The 14,764-nt window shown below is 37.2% G+C and overlaps 1 protein-coding gene across 2 annotated transcripts in view; it reads right to left on the bottom strand.

The window, feature by feature from the left end:
- COG5 (component of oligomeric golgi complex 5) overlaps positions 1–14,764 on the bottom strand; it is a 320,495-nt gene that overhangs the window by 80,890 nt on the left and 224,841 nt on the right. For both annotated transcript variants that reach the window (XM_045494456.1, XM_045494455.1), the window contains exon 12: positions 7,578–7,782. In XM_045494456.1, coding sequence (XP_045350412.1) covers positions 7,578–7,782 — 205 coding nt within the window. The remainder of the gene's footprint in view (positions 1–7,577; positions 7,783–14,764) is intronic.

Here is a 14,764-nt window from a genome sequence, read left to right as displayed (position 1 = left end):
TACAAATCTGTGTAAACATTTAAAAAATCTGCTTAATGTTCCATTTTGTGGTAAAATATACATAACAAAGTTTACCATTGTAGCCATTTTTAAGTGTACAGTTCAGTGGCATTAAGTACATTCCTACTTGGTCGTGCAACCATCACCACCATCCATTCTGGAACTTTTTCATGATCCCATACAGAAACTATACCCATTAAACAATAATTCCTCATTCCACCCTCCCCCAAACATGTTTTTATTTGTCTTAGGTACGTATCTAGGAGTAGAATTGCTGGTATCTGTGTTTAGTAACTACCAAACTGCTTTCCAAAGCCCTGTGCCATTTTAGATTTCCACCAGTAACCTCTGAGGGTTCTAATTTTTTCACATCCTTGCCAACACCTGTTAATACCTTTTTGATAAAGGCATATTGGTGGTGTAAAGTGCTAACTCACTGTGGTTCTGATTTGTATTTTCCTGATGTTAAGCATATTTTCATGTGTTTTTGGGCCACTTGTCTAGTTTGGGGCCATTTGTCATACTTCTTTGGAAGTATGTCTACTCAGATCCTTGCCCATTTTTTAATTGGGGAAGTTGTCTTTTATTGTTGAGTTCAAAGGTCTCTTACATATTCTACATACAAGTCCATTGACAGATATTTGAGTTGCAAATATTTTCTCCCACTCTTGATGGTGTCCTTTGAAGTACAAAGAGTCCAATATATGTATTTTCTCTTTTGTTGCTCATGCCTTTGGTGTCATAGCTAAGAATTCTTTGTCAAACCCTAAGTCATGAAGACTTACCTTTATATTTTCTTCTGTTTTATATTTTTGACCTTACATTTCATTTTTTGATCCATTCTGAGTTAATTTTTGTATATGGTGTGAGGTAAGGTTCCTTTTGAATGAAGCCATCCAGTTGTCTTACCACTAATCATCATTCTTTCTCCACTGAATGATCTTGACAAGCTTTTGAAAATCAGCTGACCATGGATGCATGGTTATTTTTTTTTTTTTCTGGATTCTCAATTCTATTCCATTGATCAATATGTCTCTCCTTGTGCCAGTACCATATCATCTTGATTACCATTACTTTGTAGTAAGTTTTGCAACTGGGAAGCATGACTTCTACTTCACTCTTTTTTTTTTTTTTTCAATATTGATTTGGTCATTCCAGGTACCCTGCAATTTCACAGCATGACTCCTACTTTACTCTTTTTTTTCAATATTGATTTGATCATTCCAGGTACCCTGCAATTTCATATGAACTTTAGAATCAGCTTGTTTCTTTCTACAAATACTTTCTACAGATTCTGAAAGCAACTGAGGTGAATCTGTAGATCCATTTGGGAAGTACTGCTATCTTAATGCTGTTAGGTCTTGTGATTCGTGAACATGAAATGTTTCTCATTTCTTTAGATCTTTAATTTCTTTCAGCAATATTTTGTCTTTCCCAGAGTGTAAGGTTTATACTTCTTTTGTTACATTTCTTCCTAAGTATTTTATCTTTGTGGTAATACTACTATACATATTATGTGTACTAATGTTACAAATCCAGCAATAAGTTGTTATGATTATCACTCTACCATCTGTCATCGTTTCCATAGCACATTATGGCTCTGCTCCCACCTACCTCCTTTATGTTCTTATTGGCAAATGTATACACATGTATTACATTTCTATATGTCGTAAGCTCAACAACACATTCTATACGTATTTTATACAACTGCATTTTAAATCACTTAAGAGAAGAAATGAGAAAATATGCATTTACAGTATCTTTTATAATTTCATAACTATCATTATTAGGGGCTCTTCATTTGTGTGTACTTGAATTACAAGAGGTAACCTGGCATTGGGCCTGAAGAACTTCCTTTAGTATTTCTTGTAAGTTAGGTCAGCTAGGAAGAAAGTCTCTCAGTTTTTGTTTGTCTAGGTAAGTTTTCTCTTCTTTATGAACAACAGCTTTACTGGATATAGGATTGTTGGTTCAGTTTCTTCCTTTGAGCATGCTGAGCCCACTACCTTCTGGCCTCCTTTGTTTCTTCTAAGAAGTCAGCTCTCAATCTTTTGGGGTTCCCTTATAAGTGACAAGTAGCTTTTCTTTGCCTGCTATCAAGATTTTCTACTTGTCTTTAACTTTCAACACTTTTACTATGATGTGCCTGTTTATGGTCTGTATGAGTTAATCCTATTTGGAGTTTTTTGAGCTTCCTGAGTATGTATGTTGTTTTTCAATAAATTTGGGAAGTTTTCAGCCATTAGTTCTTTGAGTATTTTTTCTTCTCCTTTCTCTCTCTCCTCATATTGTGGTACTACTGCATATATATTGGTGTGTTTACACGTTTCTTTGAGGCTCTATTCATTTTTCTTCATTTTTTCCTATCTGTTCCTAGGTTTACATAAATCTAGTTTCCAATTTGGCTCATTTTTAAAATATCTATGTATGGATTGTATTGTATTGTATTGTATTTATGTCTTCCTTCCTTCCTTCCTTCCTTCCTTCCTTCCTTCCTTCCTTCCTTCCTTCCTTCCTTCCTTCCTTCCTTCCTTCCTTCCTTCCTTCCTTCCTTCCTTCCTTCCTTCCTTCCTTCCTTCCTTCCTTCCTTCCTTCCTTCCTTCCTTCCTTCCTTCCTTCCTTCCTTCCTTCCTTCCTTCCTTCCTTCCTTCCTTCCTTCCTTCCTTCCTTCCTTCCTTCCTTCCTTCCTTCCTTCCTTCCTTCCTTCCTTCCTTCCTTCCTTCCTTCCTTCCTTCCTTCCTTCCTTCCGAGAGGGGGAGAGGCTGAAAGAGAAAGGGAGAGAGAGAGAATCCCAAACAGTGCAGAACCCCACATGGGGCTTGATCTCATGACTGTGAGATCATGACCTGAGCTGAAGTCAAGAGTCAGATGCTTACCCAACTGAGCCACCCAGTCACCCACTGGCTAGTTCTTTTTAATGTCAATTCAAATCTATTGTTGAATCCCTCTAGTGATTTTTTAAATTTCAATTACTAAACTATTCAATTCCAGCCCTTCTTTTTGATTTTTTTTATAATTTTCATCTTTTTATGGATATTCTCTATTCTTTATGGCAACATTGCCATCATATAGTCCTTTACTTAATCATATTTTCCTTTAGTTCTGTCAACAATTTTCTATGGCTAATGTGAAGTCTTATTATATTAAATCTAATGTTTGGTCACTCTCACAGCCAATCTCTGGGTCACGCTGTTATGTTCCTTTGTATGCCTCATAATTTTTGTTACAAACTGCACATTTCTGGTAATATATTATTGCAACTCTGGGTACTAGATCGCTACACCTCTGAGGCTTGTTACTGTTATTTGCCTGTTTAGTGACTGGCTGGATTATTTTTGTGAAGTCTCTTTCTCCCTTACAGTGCAAAACCTTTGATGTTGCACCACAGAGGGGCAGAGCTTTGAGGATGCGCACAGTCACCCAGGGGTAACAGTGGTCTTAACAGGGTTCTGTTTCCTCTCTTTCCCTGACCACACTCAGTGGCCACAGATTGCCCTACTGTTTTTAACAATGCTGTGGACCATAAACTCCTTTCCAAACGGATCCCATCTAATTGTAGCTCCTTTGATAGAATAATTTCTGAGGTCATGTTTGATAATCTGACCTCCAAGAGCTCTTCCCAGTTTTCTTATTCCACAGATCTCTCTTATGAGCTAGCTGGCCTATAGTATAATCTGAATCTTCATTAGAGCCATGAATATCCTCCCCCTGCCCCTCACCACAACCTCCACTGTTTTTTTTTTTTTTTTTAATTTTTTTTTTCAACGTTTTTATTTATTTTTGGGACAGAGAGAGACAGAGCATGAACGGGGGAGGGGCAGAGAAAGAGGGAGACACAGAATCGGAAACAGGCTCCAGGCTCTGAGCCATCAGCCCAGAGCCCGACGCGGGGCTCGAACTCACGGACCGCGAGATCGTGACCTGGCTGAAGTCGGACGCTTAACCGACTGCGCCACCCAGGCGCCCCCCTCCACTGTTTTTGAAAATGTCCTCAAGTTGCAAATAATGTCAGTTACTTTGGAAGGAGATTAGGAGCTAGCTTTTTAGCTGCTTGTTTCTTCCCCCAGGAGAATTTTTGTGCTAGAGTTCTGGAGCTAGAAATGGAGAAAATGGTGAGCTTCTAAGTGACACCTCACTGGAAGAACTTGGCAGGGGTTAGGGGTAAGTCGGCAGCAGCCTGAGGGCCTCTCAGTTTGCCTTTACTGACACGGAACCACTATTTTAAAAGCCAGGGGAAGATTTATTGGGGCCCTAGTATTTTCAGGGAGTCCAACAAGATAGAGACTGCACTCCTTCAGTGAGGGTAGTTCACTATAAGGAAGCACCCACCTACTCATCTCATCTGCTTGAGACTTAGCCTCAGCTACAGAGAGCTGAGGGAAGAATGAGAATGAGGTTCTGCTCCTCCCAGGAATAAAGCTCTCCTGTTGGAAGCTGTGGGGAGAGGGAGCCCTTTGCTCTTGGCTGCTGCAGTCTGGAGAGGAGTCTATGCCTTGCTGAGCAGGGAGGAGGTAGGATGAAGGGAGGAAACATTCTTGGTTCAAACATCACACGCTCTTACAAAATTCTCACTGAATGTTCACAGAATTTTGGGGGGGAGAGGGAGGCAGAGAGGGAGACAGAGAGAATCATAAGCAGGCTCTGCACTGAGAACAGAGCCCAACCTGGGGCTCAAACCTGCAAATGTGAGATCGCAACCTGAGCCAAAATCAAGAGTGGGACACTTAACCAACTAAGCCACTCAGGTACTCCCATAGATTTTCTTGAGTAGTTGATTTTTCTTTAGTACCCTTTCCAGAGAATTAAAACAAACAAACAAACAAACAAACAAAACTGTTCGCAGTTTTCACCAGTTTCATTGGGGGTAGGTCGGTGGAGTAGATGGTGCTGTCGCCCCAGAAGTCAATCTTCTCCCATTTTGTCTTTCATCAATTCTAACAATACTTTTGTACCCACCATTCCATACCTAGACCTCAAACAGCCTTACTTTGCCATATCAAGAGGTCAACTTCTCAATAGCGTGTGACACAGTGAACTAGTCCTCCTCCAACTTAAATGAACTCATTCCTTGGGGTTCCTGTCATCTCACCATCTTTCTCTTAGTGTCCCCTTTGCAGGTTGCCACTCTTCTGCTCAACTCTGGAGTGCCTATCTTGGGCCAGGGTTCTTTTTTCTCTTTATATACATCTTTTCCTATAGAATCTCCTCCAATCCCTTGATCTTAAAAATCTACAAAATGATGACTCCCAAATATGTTCACATTCAGCTACCTTTTTAACAACTCCTAACAACTTTATCACTTCAGACTTACTTATCCAAGTATCCTTGATTCTTCTTTTCTTCTCAGATCCAATCTACCAGCAAGTTCTATTGGCCTGCCCTCGAATATCTTGAATCAATCTGACCAATTCTCCCCATCTCTTCCTCTCATCCTAATCCAAGCCATTATCATTCCTTGTCCAGTCAAACAAAATAGCTCCCATTTTCTACTTTTCCTTCTCTGTGGTAACACCGCCCGTCCAAGCTGTCCACATAGGAGCCAGAGTGGTAATTTTAAAAGGTTTATCAATTCACATTATTCCTCTTTTAAAAGCAATGATTTCCACTGTATTTGAATCCATACCATAGTCTATGGTCCTACATGGTCTTATACTTCCCTTCTTCTCTAACCCCATGTTGTACCCCTTTCCTTCTTGCTCACTGTGGTCTAGCTTTCTACTCCTCAATCTCTCCACCTTGATTCTCAAGGACTCTAAATTTGCTGTTCTCTCTGCCTGCAAATATCTTACTCCAAATCTTTCATGGCTGATTCCTTCACATTATGCAGATCTCAGGTCAAATGTCACCTACTCATAGAGCTCGTCCCTGATCACCCTATATATGGCACTCTATCGCATCATCTTATTCTATTTTCTTCACAGCAAATTACCACTACCCAAAATTGAGCATGAATAGTGAATGATAAAAATGCTAACCTGGCTATTTGTGTCCTTACTCTAATTTTTTAGGCCCCTGTCCCATTCATTACCTCTCTCCATTCTTGCATCTCCTATCTCTTTCCCTCTCCACTGGCTACTTCTATTTAGAAACACTGTCAACACTCCCTCTATCATTATTAAAAACAAAACACAAGAACTTTCCTTTAGCTCAGTTAACATGGTCAAATTCATGTTTTCTTCTCTACCTTACTTCTCAAAAGAATATTTATAACCCAATATATCTGTTTCCTTATTACCCTCATGATTTTTTGGCTTTTTAGTATATGGATCATACCTCCTCCCCCGCACCAACTACTTTATTGAATTTGACCTCCAAAGGGTGACAGTGCGACCCCATTAGTCAAAACACAGAATGTTTTTCCTGATTTTTTTCTCTCCTTTGAATTTCCAGCCTTACTTTCATCCCTTTTTAATTTTAAAGAAAAGCACAAAATACAAAACAAAAATTCTACCTCCTGGAGATAAACCACTATCACCATTTGTTGTATATACTTTCAGGTCTTTTTTGGTACACGAATAAAGACTTAAAAATAAAACTAAGACAAAAATAGCATAATACTATATATTCTATTTTTTATACCTAAAAAAACTTATTTTATATCTTTGTAGATCAACAGATATGAGGTCAGTTTTCTTGTCTCCTATTCCTTTAGTTCTTATCTTGTCTCCATGTTTAGCATAAATGAATTACTGAGGAAAAGAGTATAGTCTCATTCTATCTTTCCAGCCTAGAGTCCTGCCATTTGTCTTGCTAATGAACACTTCCACATCCTATATTTCCTCAGTCAGAACTTCTTAGTACAGTGGACACAATTTAAGTATTTAGAAAAATAAAAATTGAAAGAGAAACATTTAAATCTACCCAACTTTTTTTTTACAAGGTGGGTGATAAGAATTTGCTGTTACCTGAGTCAGCCTTGTCAAAATAAATGATTCTAGTGTTTGAAGAAAATGTACAAGGCAGTTTGCCGTTCAAATAGAAATCTGAAAATAATATTCTAATTCAATTTAGGAGAAAATCTGGCTGGTTTAAACTTACTGAGATGGTATACTGTTTTCCAAAGTGGTGCCTAAATATGATGCCTAAATATGGTGCCTAAATATACTGTACTTTATGAGTGGAACTAAGAGATTTCAAGTGTAAATGTGACTATACTCAGTTTTTTCCTACCAGACTGAGAAGCTATCTCAGCATATGATTTATTTCCCTCCTGAACATACCAGATCCTTTTAGATCATGTTGATGCCACTGGTGCATCAATAATGATACTATCTGATGCAATTAGAGGTATATTATCATTTAAAAGACAGTGACCACATCTGCTCGTCTCCTAGCTTCTACCCACCCTACTGGGTGCTATACTTTATATCAGCTTCCAGTTAGGAACCAGGCTGCTCAATTAAGGATGAAGCCTGACTTCTCACTGAAGAGTTGCAAAGTCTTCTAAAGTATACATATAAATAATGATCATTACAAATATTTAGAAGATTAGCACATCCTCAATTTCCAGTTTATAATAAAAACAGCAGATAAAATCCTTATCATGACAACAAACAGGTTTGATCAAATAAACGTACTCATAATTTGGCTTCTTTGCTATGAATATGTCTTGTGCATCATCTCCAATGTGTTGTAGGTCAACGCAGACGTCTGCAGTTCCACCTGCATTAAACTTTCCTTGAATATTTTGGCTGTATTGTTGGAGACGCTTCCATAAGTCATTATAAAGACGTAACAATTTAGGGTATTCTCCTTCAAATGCCTGTTTCAAAAACATAGACGCTGCCAAGCAAAACAAGAACATGGATAAGATAAACAATAAAATGTAGCAAATAAATTTTCTTTTGTATATAGTAATGCTACAAACAGCCTATACCATAGGACAAACCAAAGATATATTCTAATGAGGCTTTTCAAAATAAGGCTAGCGGGGCGCCTGGGTGGCGCAGTCGGTTAAGCGTCCGACTTCAGCCAGGTCATGATCTCGCGGTCCGTGAGTTCGAGCCCCGCGTCGGGCTCTGGGCTGATGGCTCAGAGCCTGGAGCCTGTTTCCGATTCTGTGTCTCCCTCTCTCTCTGCCCCTCCCCCGTTCATGCTCTGTCTCTCTCTGTCCCAAAAATAAATAAAAACTTTAAAAAAAAAAAAAAAAAATAAGGCTAGTAAAATTTACTTAACAAGTAATTTTAATTAATGCTAGTAAAAATTATTTAAAGAATAATTTTCCTCCTAAACTGTTCACTGCATTTGATATATGAAGCATATATTTTGAAATCTAATCTATAAGAAAACAGACCAATCAACAATTATAATTGAAGATTTCAATTTCTTCTCTCTGAAGAACTGAAAAAACCAAGTACCCAGAAAATCAACAAGCATACAGAAAACTCAAACATCCAAAGTTTACTTAGTTGACACTTATAGAATACCTCACCCAAAAGAGCAAAGCACACATTATGCCGTGCACATCATTTACCAAGTCAACAATATCTGATGCCATAAAAGAGTCTGAATAAATGTAAAAAGTTTCCAGTTATACAAAGTATGTTCTAGATCAGAAATTAGTAACCAAAAGATATCTTTAAAAATCCTAGATAAATACCCAAAGTAGAATTGCCAGATCATATGATAGTTCTATTTTTAGTTTTTTTGAGGAACCTCCCTAAGATTTTCCATAGTGGCTGCACCAATTTACATTCCCAACAGTGTTACAAAGGTTCCTTTTTCTCCACATCCTAATCACTTGTTATTTCTTGCCTTTTTGATTCTAGCCATTCTGACAGATGTGAGGTGATAGCTCACTGTGGAAATGCATCAGTGTATTTCCCTGATGATTAGTGATGCTGAGCATCTTTTCATGTACCTGTTGGTATGCCTTCTATGGAAAAATGTCTATCCAGGTCCTCTGCCCATGTTTAATCAGACTATTTGTTTTTGGTTTGGGTTTTTTTGTTTGTTTGTTTTTTGGTGCTGAGTTGTATGAGTTCTTTTTAAATATTGGATAGTAACCCCTTACTAGATATATCATTTGTAAATATTCTCTCCTATTCAGACTTTTATAAAACTCAGAGAAACTCTCTTTGAGATAAACAGATATTAAAATGCGAGCTTTGGATGGAAAATCTGACCAAAGCCTAAAACATTAAGTTTTGGAGAATCAGACTTAAAAAAACAAAAACAACCACCTGAGGTTATCCCCTTGTGCAAACTATATATCCATATAATTAGGGTAGAATAATTGTCTGGCTATATCTGGCTATGGTCCCTAGGAGGTTTCTTAGTTGTTTGCTTTTGTTTTGTTTTGTTTTTACATAATAACAGCAATACAAAGTTATAGAATCTATCAACGGGGTATGCGTTCTATCCCCCAACCATCCCTTTTAGCAGGAACATAAAGCATACATATTCTCCTCCAACCTAACTAGCTAATCTTGAATCCACTTACAATATGAAGATGACTGCCCCCATTATCTCACAGAAAAAAATAAAGGTCACCCCCCCCCAAAAAAAAAAACTCCTTTCAACTTCTTATCCTCCATTTCCCTATAAACGTTTCCAGTTTTCAGCTTTCTTCACAGCAACCAAGTATCCATTCCACTGAGCACACACAACAGTCTGAGAATAATGGTAATAATACCATCAGTAACCATGATTAATAATTAATCATTAATAAACTATCAGTAACATGATTACTGAAAAGAGTTCATGGGTTTTGGGGGGACATTCTTGCTGTCCTTTAAATATATCCCAATAAGGCTAAAAAACAAATTACTACAAAGCTGTCAAAAGAGTAAAGTAAAAAGTCAAATGAAAGAGTGTCTCTCCATGTCCTGGACAAACATTTGCATTAAGATTTTCCATTTTACTTTTGATTTTTAGTAATTTCTCCTTTCACTTTCATTCCATTTTAGAACTACATAAAATATTCATATGACTTCAAAGTTAAATCTACACAACCAAGTATATTCAAAGAAGTCTAGCTTTTATCCTTGGTCTCTCCAATGCATTCTTCACACATCCCCTCCCCTACTACTGGTAATCATTTTTCTGGATTTTATGACTTATCCTTCCATTTCTTAAAAAATAAGCAAAACGGTATATTTACACCACTCCCTTTCTTAGGTAAACAATAGCACACTGCACATTTATCTTTTCACTTTTTTTAACTTAATGTATCTTGGAGATATTCTTCAGTCTTTTTTTTTTTTTTTTTTTTTTGCCTCTTCCTCTTCCTTTTTCAAAAGCTACATGGCATTCCAATCTATGGATGCACCACACTTTGTTTAATCCCCTTGTGAGGAACATTTGGGCTATTCCAGTTTTTTTCTATTCCAAATAATGATTCAATGAACAGTCTTGTGAACATCTTTTCATAGTTTTGCTAGTGCATCTATGGAATAGGTCCTTAGAAGTAGAACTGCGGGGTAAAAAAGCAAAGGTTTATCTGTTGTTAGACACTCACGAACTCTCCTCCATAAGGTTTGTATTTGAAGTCACACTGTGTGAGGAGTGACTGTTGCCCCACAGTCTTGTCAACAGAATGTGGTTTTAAACTTTTTTGACTTCTTGCTAACTTGACAGATGAGAAATGACATCTCTATGTACTTTCACTTTGCATTTCTCAATTCATGGGGGACACTGAGCATCTTTTCCAAATAAGAGGTATCTACGTTTTTTTTTTCTTGAGGGTTGTTGGCCTCTGACTTCTCATTTTAGCAGCTTTTTATATTACTATATATTATACATATATTATTTTATATTACTATATTTTCTTTTTGTAAGTTATAAAATATTTCTCAAGTTTGTCATCTGTCTTTTTATTTTGTGTAAGGTTTTTTCCGTCATGTAAAAACTTTAATATAATCAAACTTTCAATCATTTCATAATTGCTTCTGAATGTTCAATCAGTTAGAAGCTTTCCCTATTCCCAGCTTACTCACTTATGTTTTCTTCCATCCCTTGAGTGATTTCACATTTTATATTTAACTCTTTGATCCATTTGGAATTTACCCAGATATGGGAGGTAAACTGGGGATTTTTTTTCTCTGAGCTCCTTTTATCTCACTCTACCCTTCAATTCTGAGCACTTGATTCATTTCGGTAACTAGTGGGTCACATTTATCCAACCAACAAATCCTTATGGAGGATTTAATTAAATATCTTAGTCTCATGTTTTTTTCCTCCTCTTACCTCAATGAAAACTGCTTCCTATTTTATAAGTGATGATACGCTCGTTGCAAAGGACCAAATATATAAGGTAGAAGGAAAAAAGTAAAAGTTAATTTGATATTCTATGATAATCATCCCAACATTTTTATGTCATCCTCTCAGGTCCCTGTTTCTCATACATACATATTGTTGTTTGTTTTCTAAAAGTACTTGATATTTGGATCTCATTTAACTTTTAAGCACTTACTGTTTTTTTTAATAAAAGGTACTTTTATTTTTAGTTTTTGTCTTCACATTTCCTCCTATCTCTCAACGCATTTAAATATTAATTTAACACTTTGGGCATCCATTTCAACAGAATGTCAATTATGTAATGAGCACTGTGCTCTGTGACAGGAATGTAATATGGAACAGAGGTACACAGATTAAGCTTTTTCTAGAGCCTGGTGGAAGATACTGACAAACAAGGAGGTGAGCCATTATAATACAGCGGGATAAGTACTAAAGGGGACCTAAAAAGTGCTTTACAGGAGCAGACAGAGGGTGTCATACTCATATCTGAACAAGTGTATGGGGAGGGAGACATCAAGGAACACTTCATCTCTAAACTGAGATTGGAACGATGTATGTGAGTTATCCAGGTGAAGGGAAGGATATACACATGTGTTTCAGGTATTTGTAAATACTGAGAAGAAAGAGGGTGATTCCTTCACAAATTAAAGCTCCAGTACAGAGACAAAATATTAGAAAGGAAAAAAAAATGAGTGAAGAGATAAGAAGGGACCAGAAAAGTCATGTTGGGAATGTACCCTGGGAGTAAAGGGGAAAGAAGAGTGGAGGCAGACCAAGGTTCCATTAAAGAAGCCATATATATTTTAATAAACTCAAGCCTGGCTCAAGCAGAGAAGCTCTGCTGGAGAACAAACTAGCAGAGTTTTTAGTGGTTCATGGGACTGGAGTAAAAATTTTGAAACTTAAGGACCCTCAACCCTAGTGTCCCACAGAAAATTTACTGAGTTATGGAGTTGCAAGGAGAGCTGAGGAGCTAGGTCTAAAACTTCAGAGAGTAGGGGTAGAATATCCTTCATATTTGTGGAAACATACCATAGGAAACCAAGACCAGATGAAGGGAGAGAACATGTCACATAAGTAGTTCTTCCTTCCCAGGAAGACATTCACCAGATTCTGAAGTTTCATGAGGTGAAAGGTTAGAGATTTGTCTGGAAACATCCAAATGGCAGTGCTAGATCAGACTCAATATTTCAGGGCTGAGGAGACAAAGAGCCTCTAACCTCTCAATTAAAAGCCTGGGAGAAGCAAGCTCAAGAAAAAGGAAGAATTAGGGACAGACTGAGTATTATTAAAACTGCAATTACCCCAATCCAACCCAATCCTAGAATGAATTGAAATGATTAGCCTACATATGTGCAACTAGACTGCCAAAGGGGGAGAAAAGAAACTAATAAAAATAATTCAGAATATGTAAATAAAATCTTGTGAATCAGTACGAAAGAATTCTATAGAAATGAATAGAAGCTTTGCAAAAGAGCATATCTACATGGCATATAAATACATGGAAAAAATGAGTATCATTTATCACTAAAGAAATAAAATTAAAACTGCAACATGATTTGACTAAATGTCCACCAGAATGGTTAAAGGGAAAAAGAAAAAAAACCAGACAATTCAAACGTCAAGGATATGGGGAAAAGCAGAAGCACGGAAGTGTTGCCAGTGAGAGGTTAATTTGGTACAACATTTGCAAACTCTTTGGCAGTAACTCTTAAAGCTGACCATGTGTAAATTCTATTATGTCCCGTATTCGTTTCCATAGCTGTTATAACATATTAACACAAATTTGGGGGCTTAAAACAACATAAATGTATTATCCTGCAGACCTGGAGGTCAAAAGTACAAATTCAGTCTAAGCCAAAATCAAGTTCTCTAGCACATTCTGACTGTTCCTTCTGACTATGTTCCTTCTGACTGTTCTAAAGTTGTTTTTCCCGGACTTTCCCACCTGCCTGTACTGCTTGGCCTGAGGTCCCCAGTTGTGTCACTTCGACTTCTGTTTCAATGATCACACCTCCTCCTCTGACTCTCCTGCCCGCCCTTACCCTTTTGAGCCTCTGTGAATATCGTGGGCCCACCTGGATGATCCAGGACAGTCTTTCCAACTCAAGATTCTTAAATCACATCTGCAAAATCTCTTTTGCCATGTAAGATAAAACATGCAAATCTCTATGAGGCCTGGTATTCTATCTACTCCACCTATTTTCCGTTCCCAGGTTTATTTCCAATAAAAAAAAAGGACAGCATTGTAATAATAGCATTACTTAAAATAGCTCAAAAATGGGAAACCACCCAAATGCCCACCAATAATATGGTGGATAAATTTTTTATAATATATTCACAGAATGGAACATTTGACGACATTGAGAACAACCTACAGGTGCATGCAACAAGATAGAGGACCTTAGCAACATGCTGAGCAAGAGACATCAGACAGCAAACACTAGAATACAAACCAGCTAATTTTACCTGTATAAAATAATAATTTTTTAAAAATCTATGTCATTAGAAATGAATACTGTTAGGAGAAGGGCAGGCAGAAACTAGGAGATGGTGAGGGGACCTTCTGGTTTAGGTAATACCCTGTTTCTTGATCTGGATGCTGTTCTTGGTTACATAGCTATATTAAGATATGAAAAATTCATTTAGGTGTACAATTATGATACTCACACTTTTTCTTTATGAGTGTTATATGATAATAAATGATTTTTTAAAAAAATAACGGGAACCAATGAAAATTTTTTAATCTTCTTAAATTTATTTTTTTTCAGTTTGAGATGTAACTGACTTACAACGTTGTGTTAGTTCAAGGTATACAATATAATGATTTGATATATATATATACCAATAAAAGATTTTTATTAGAGAATTACATGATCAAACTTGTCCTTGCAAAGGAAGTCTCCAAAAACTTTTTTGATGGCTAAGATTCACCTCCCTCCAGGTTATATAAACTTTTAGAACTTCCTCCTCTCAAACTCTCAACAACGAACTATTCCTCTTTTTGGGCAAACTCCAAGTTTTTGTCTTGATGTACTAAACACAGGGTGTTTAGGATGGTCCCTTGTATTAGCTCATTAGAACTCTACAGTAAAAGCATGCTTCAGTTGTAGGGCTCAAAATTCTACAAGGTACTGGGGCACCTGGGTGGCTCAATTGGATATATGTCCAACTTCGGCTCAGGTCATCATCTCACAGTTCATGGGTTCAAGCCCTGTGTTGGGCTCTGTACTGACAGCTCAGAGACTGGATCCTGCTTCTGATTCTGTGTATCTCTCTCTCTCTCTCTTTCTGCCCCTCTCCCACTCATACTCTCTCTCTCTCAAAAATAAATAAACATTAAAAAAATTTTTCTTTTATTCTACAAGGTACTTTACATGAGGGTGTGAGATGTCTCTCCTCAGTGTGTGTGTGTGTGTGTGTGTGTGTGTGTGTGTGTATAAAGTTATACATTAACTTTTAAGAAATCTATCACAATAAAGATCTCATTTAATATTCACATCATTCTAACATTTAAAAAATCTAC

The sequence above is a fragment of the Leopardus geoffroyi genome, chromosome A2 (assembly GCF_018350155.1).
Source record: "Leopardus geoffroyi isolate Oge1 chromosome A2, O.geoffroyi_Oge1_pat1.0, whole genome shotgun sequence".
In the NCBI taxonomy this organism is placed as follows: Eukaryota; Metazoa; Chordata; class Mammalia; order Carnivora; family Felidae; genus Leopardus; species Leopardus geoffroyi.
Note: the sequence above shows the minus strand (reverse complement) of the source record. Positions and strands in the feature narration are given on the sequence as shown.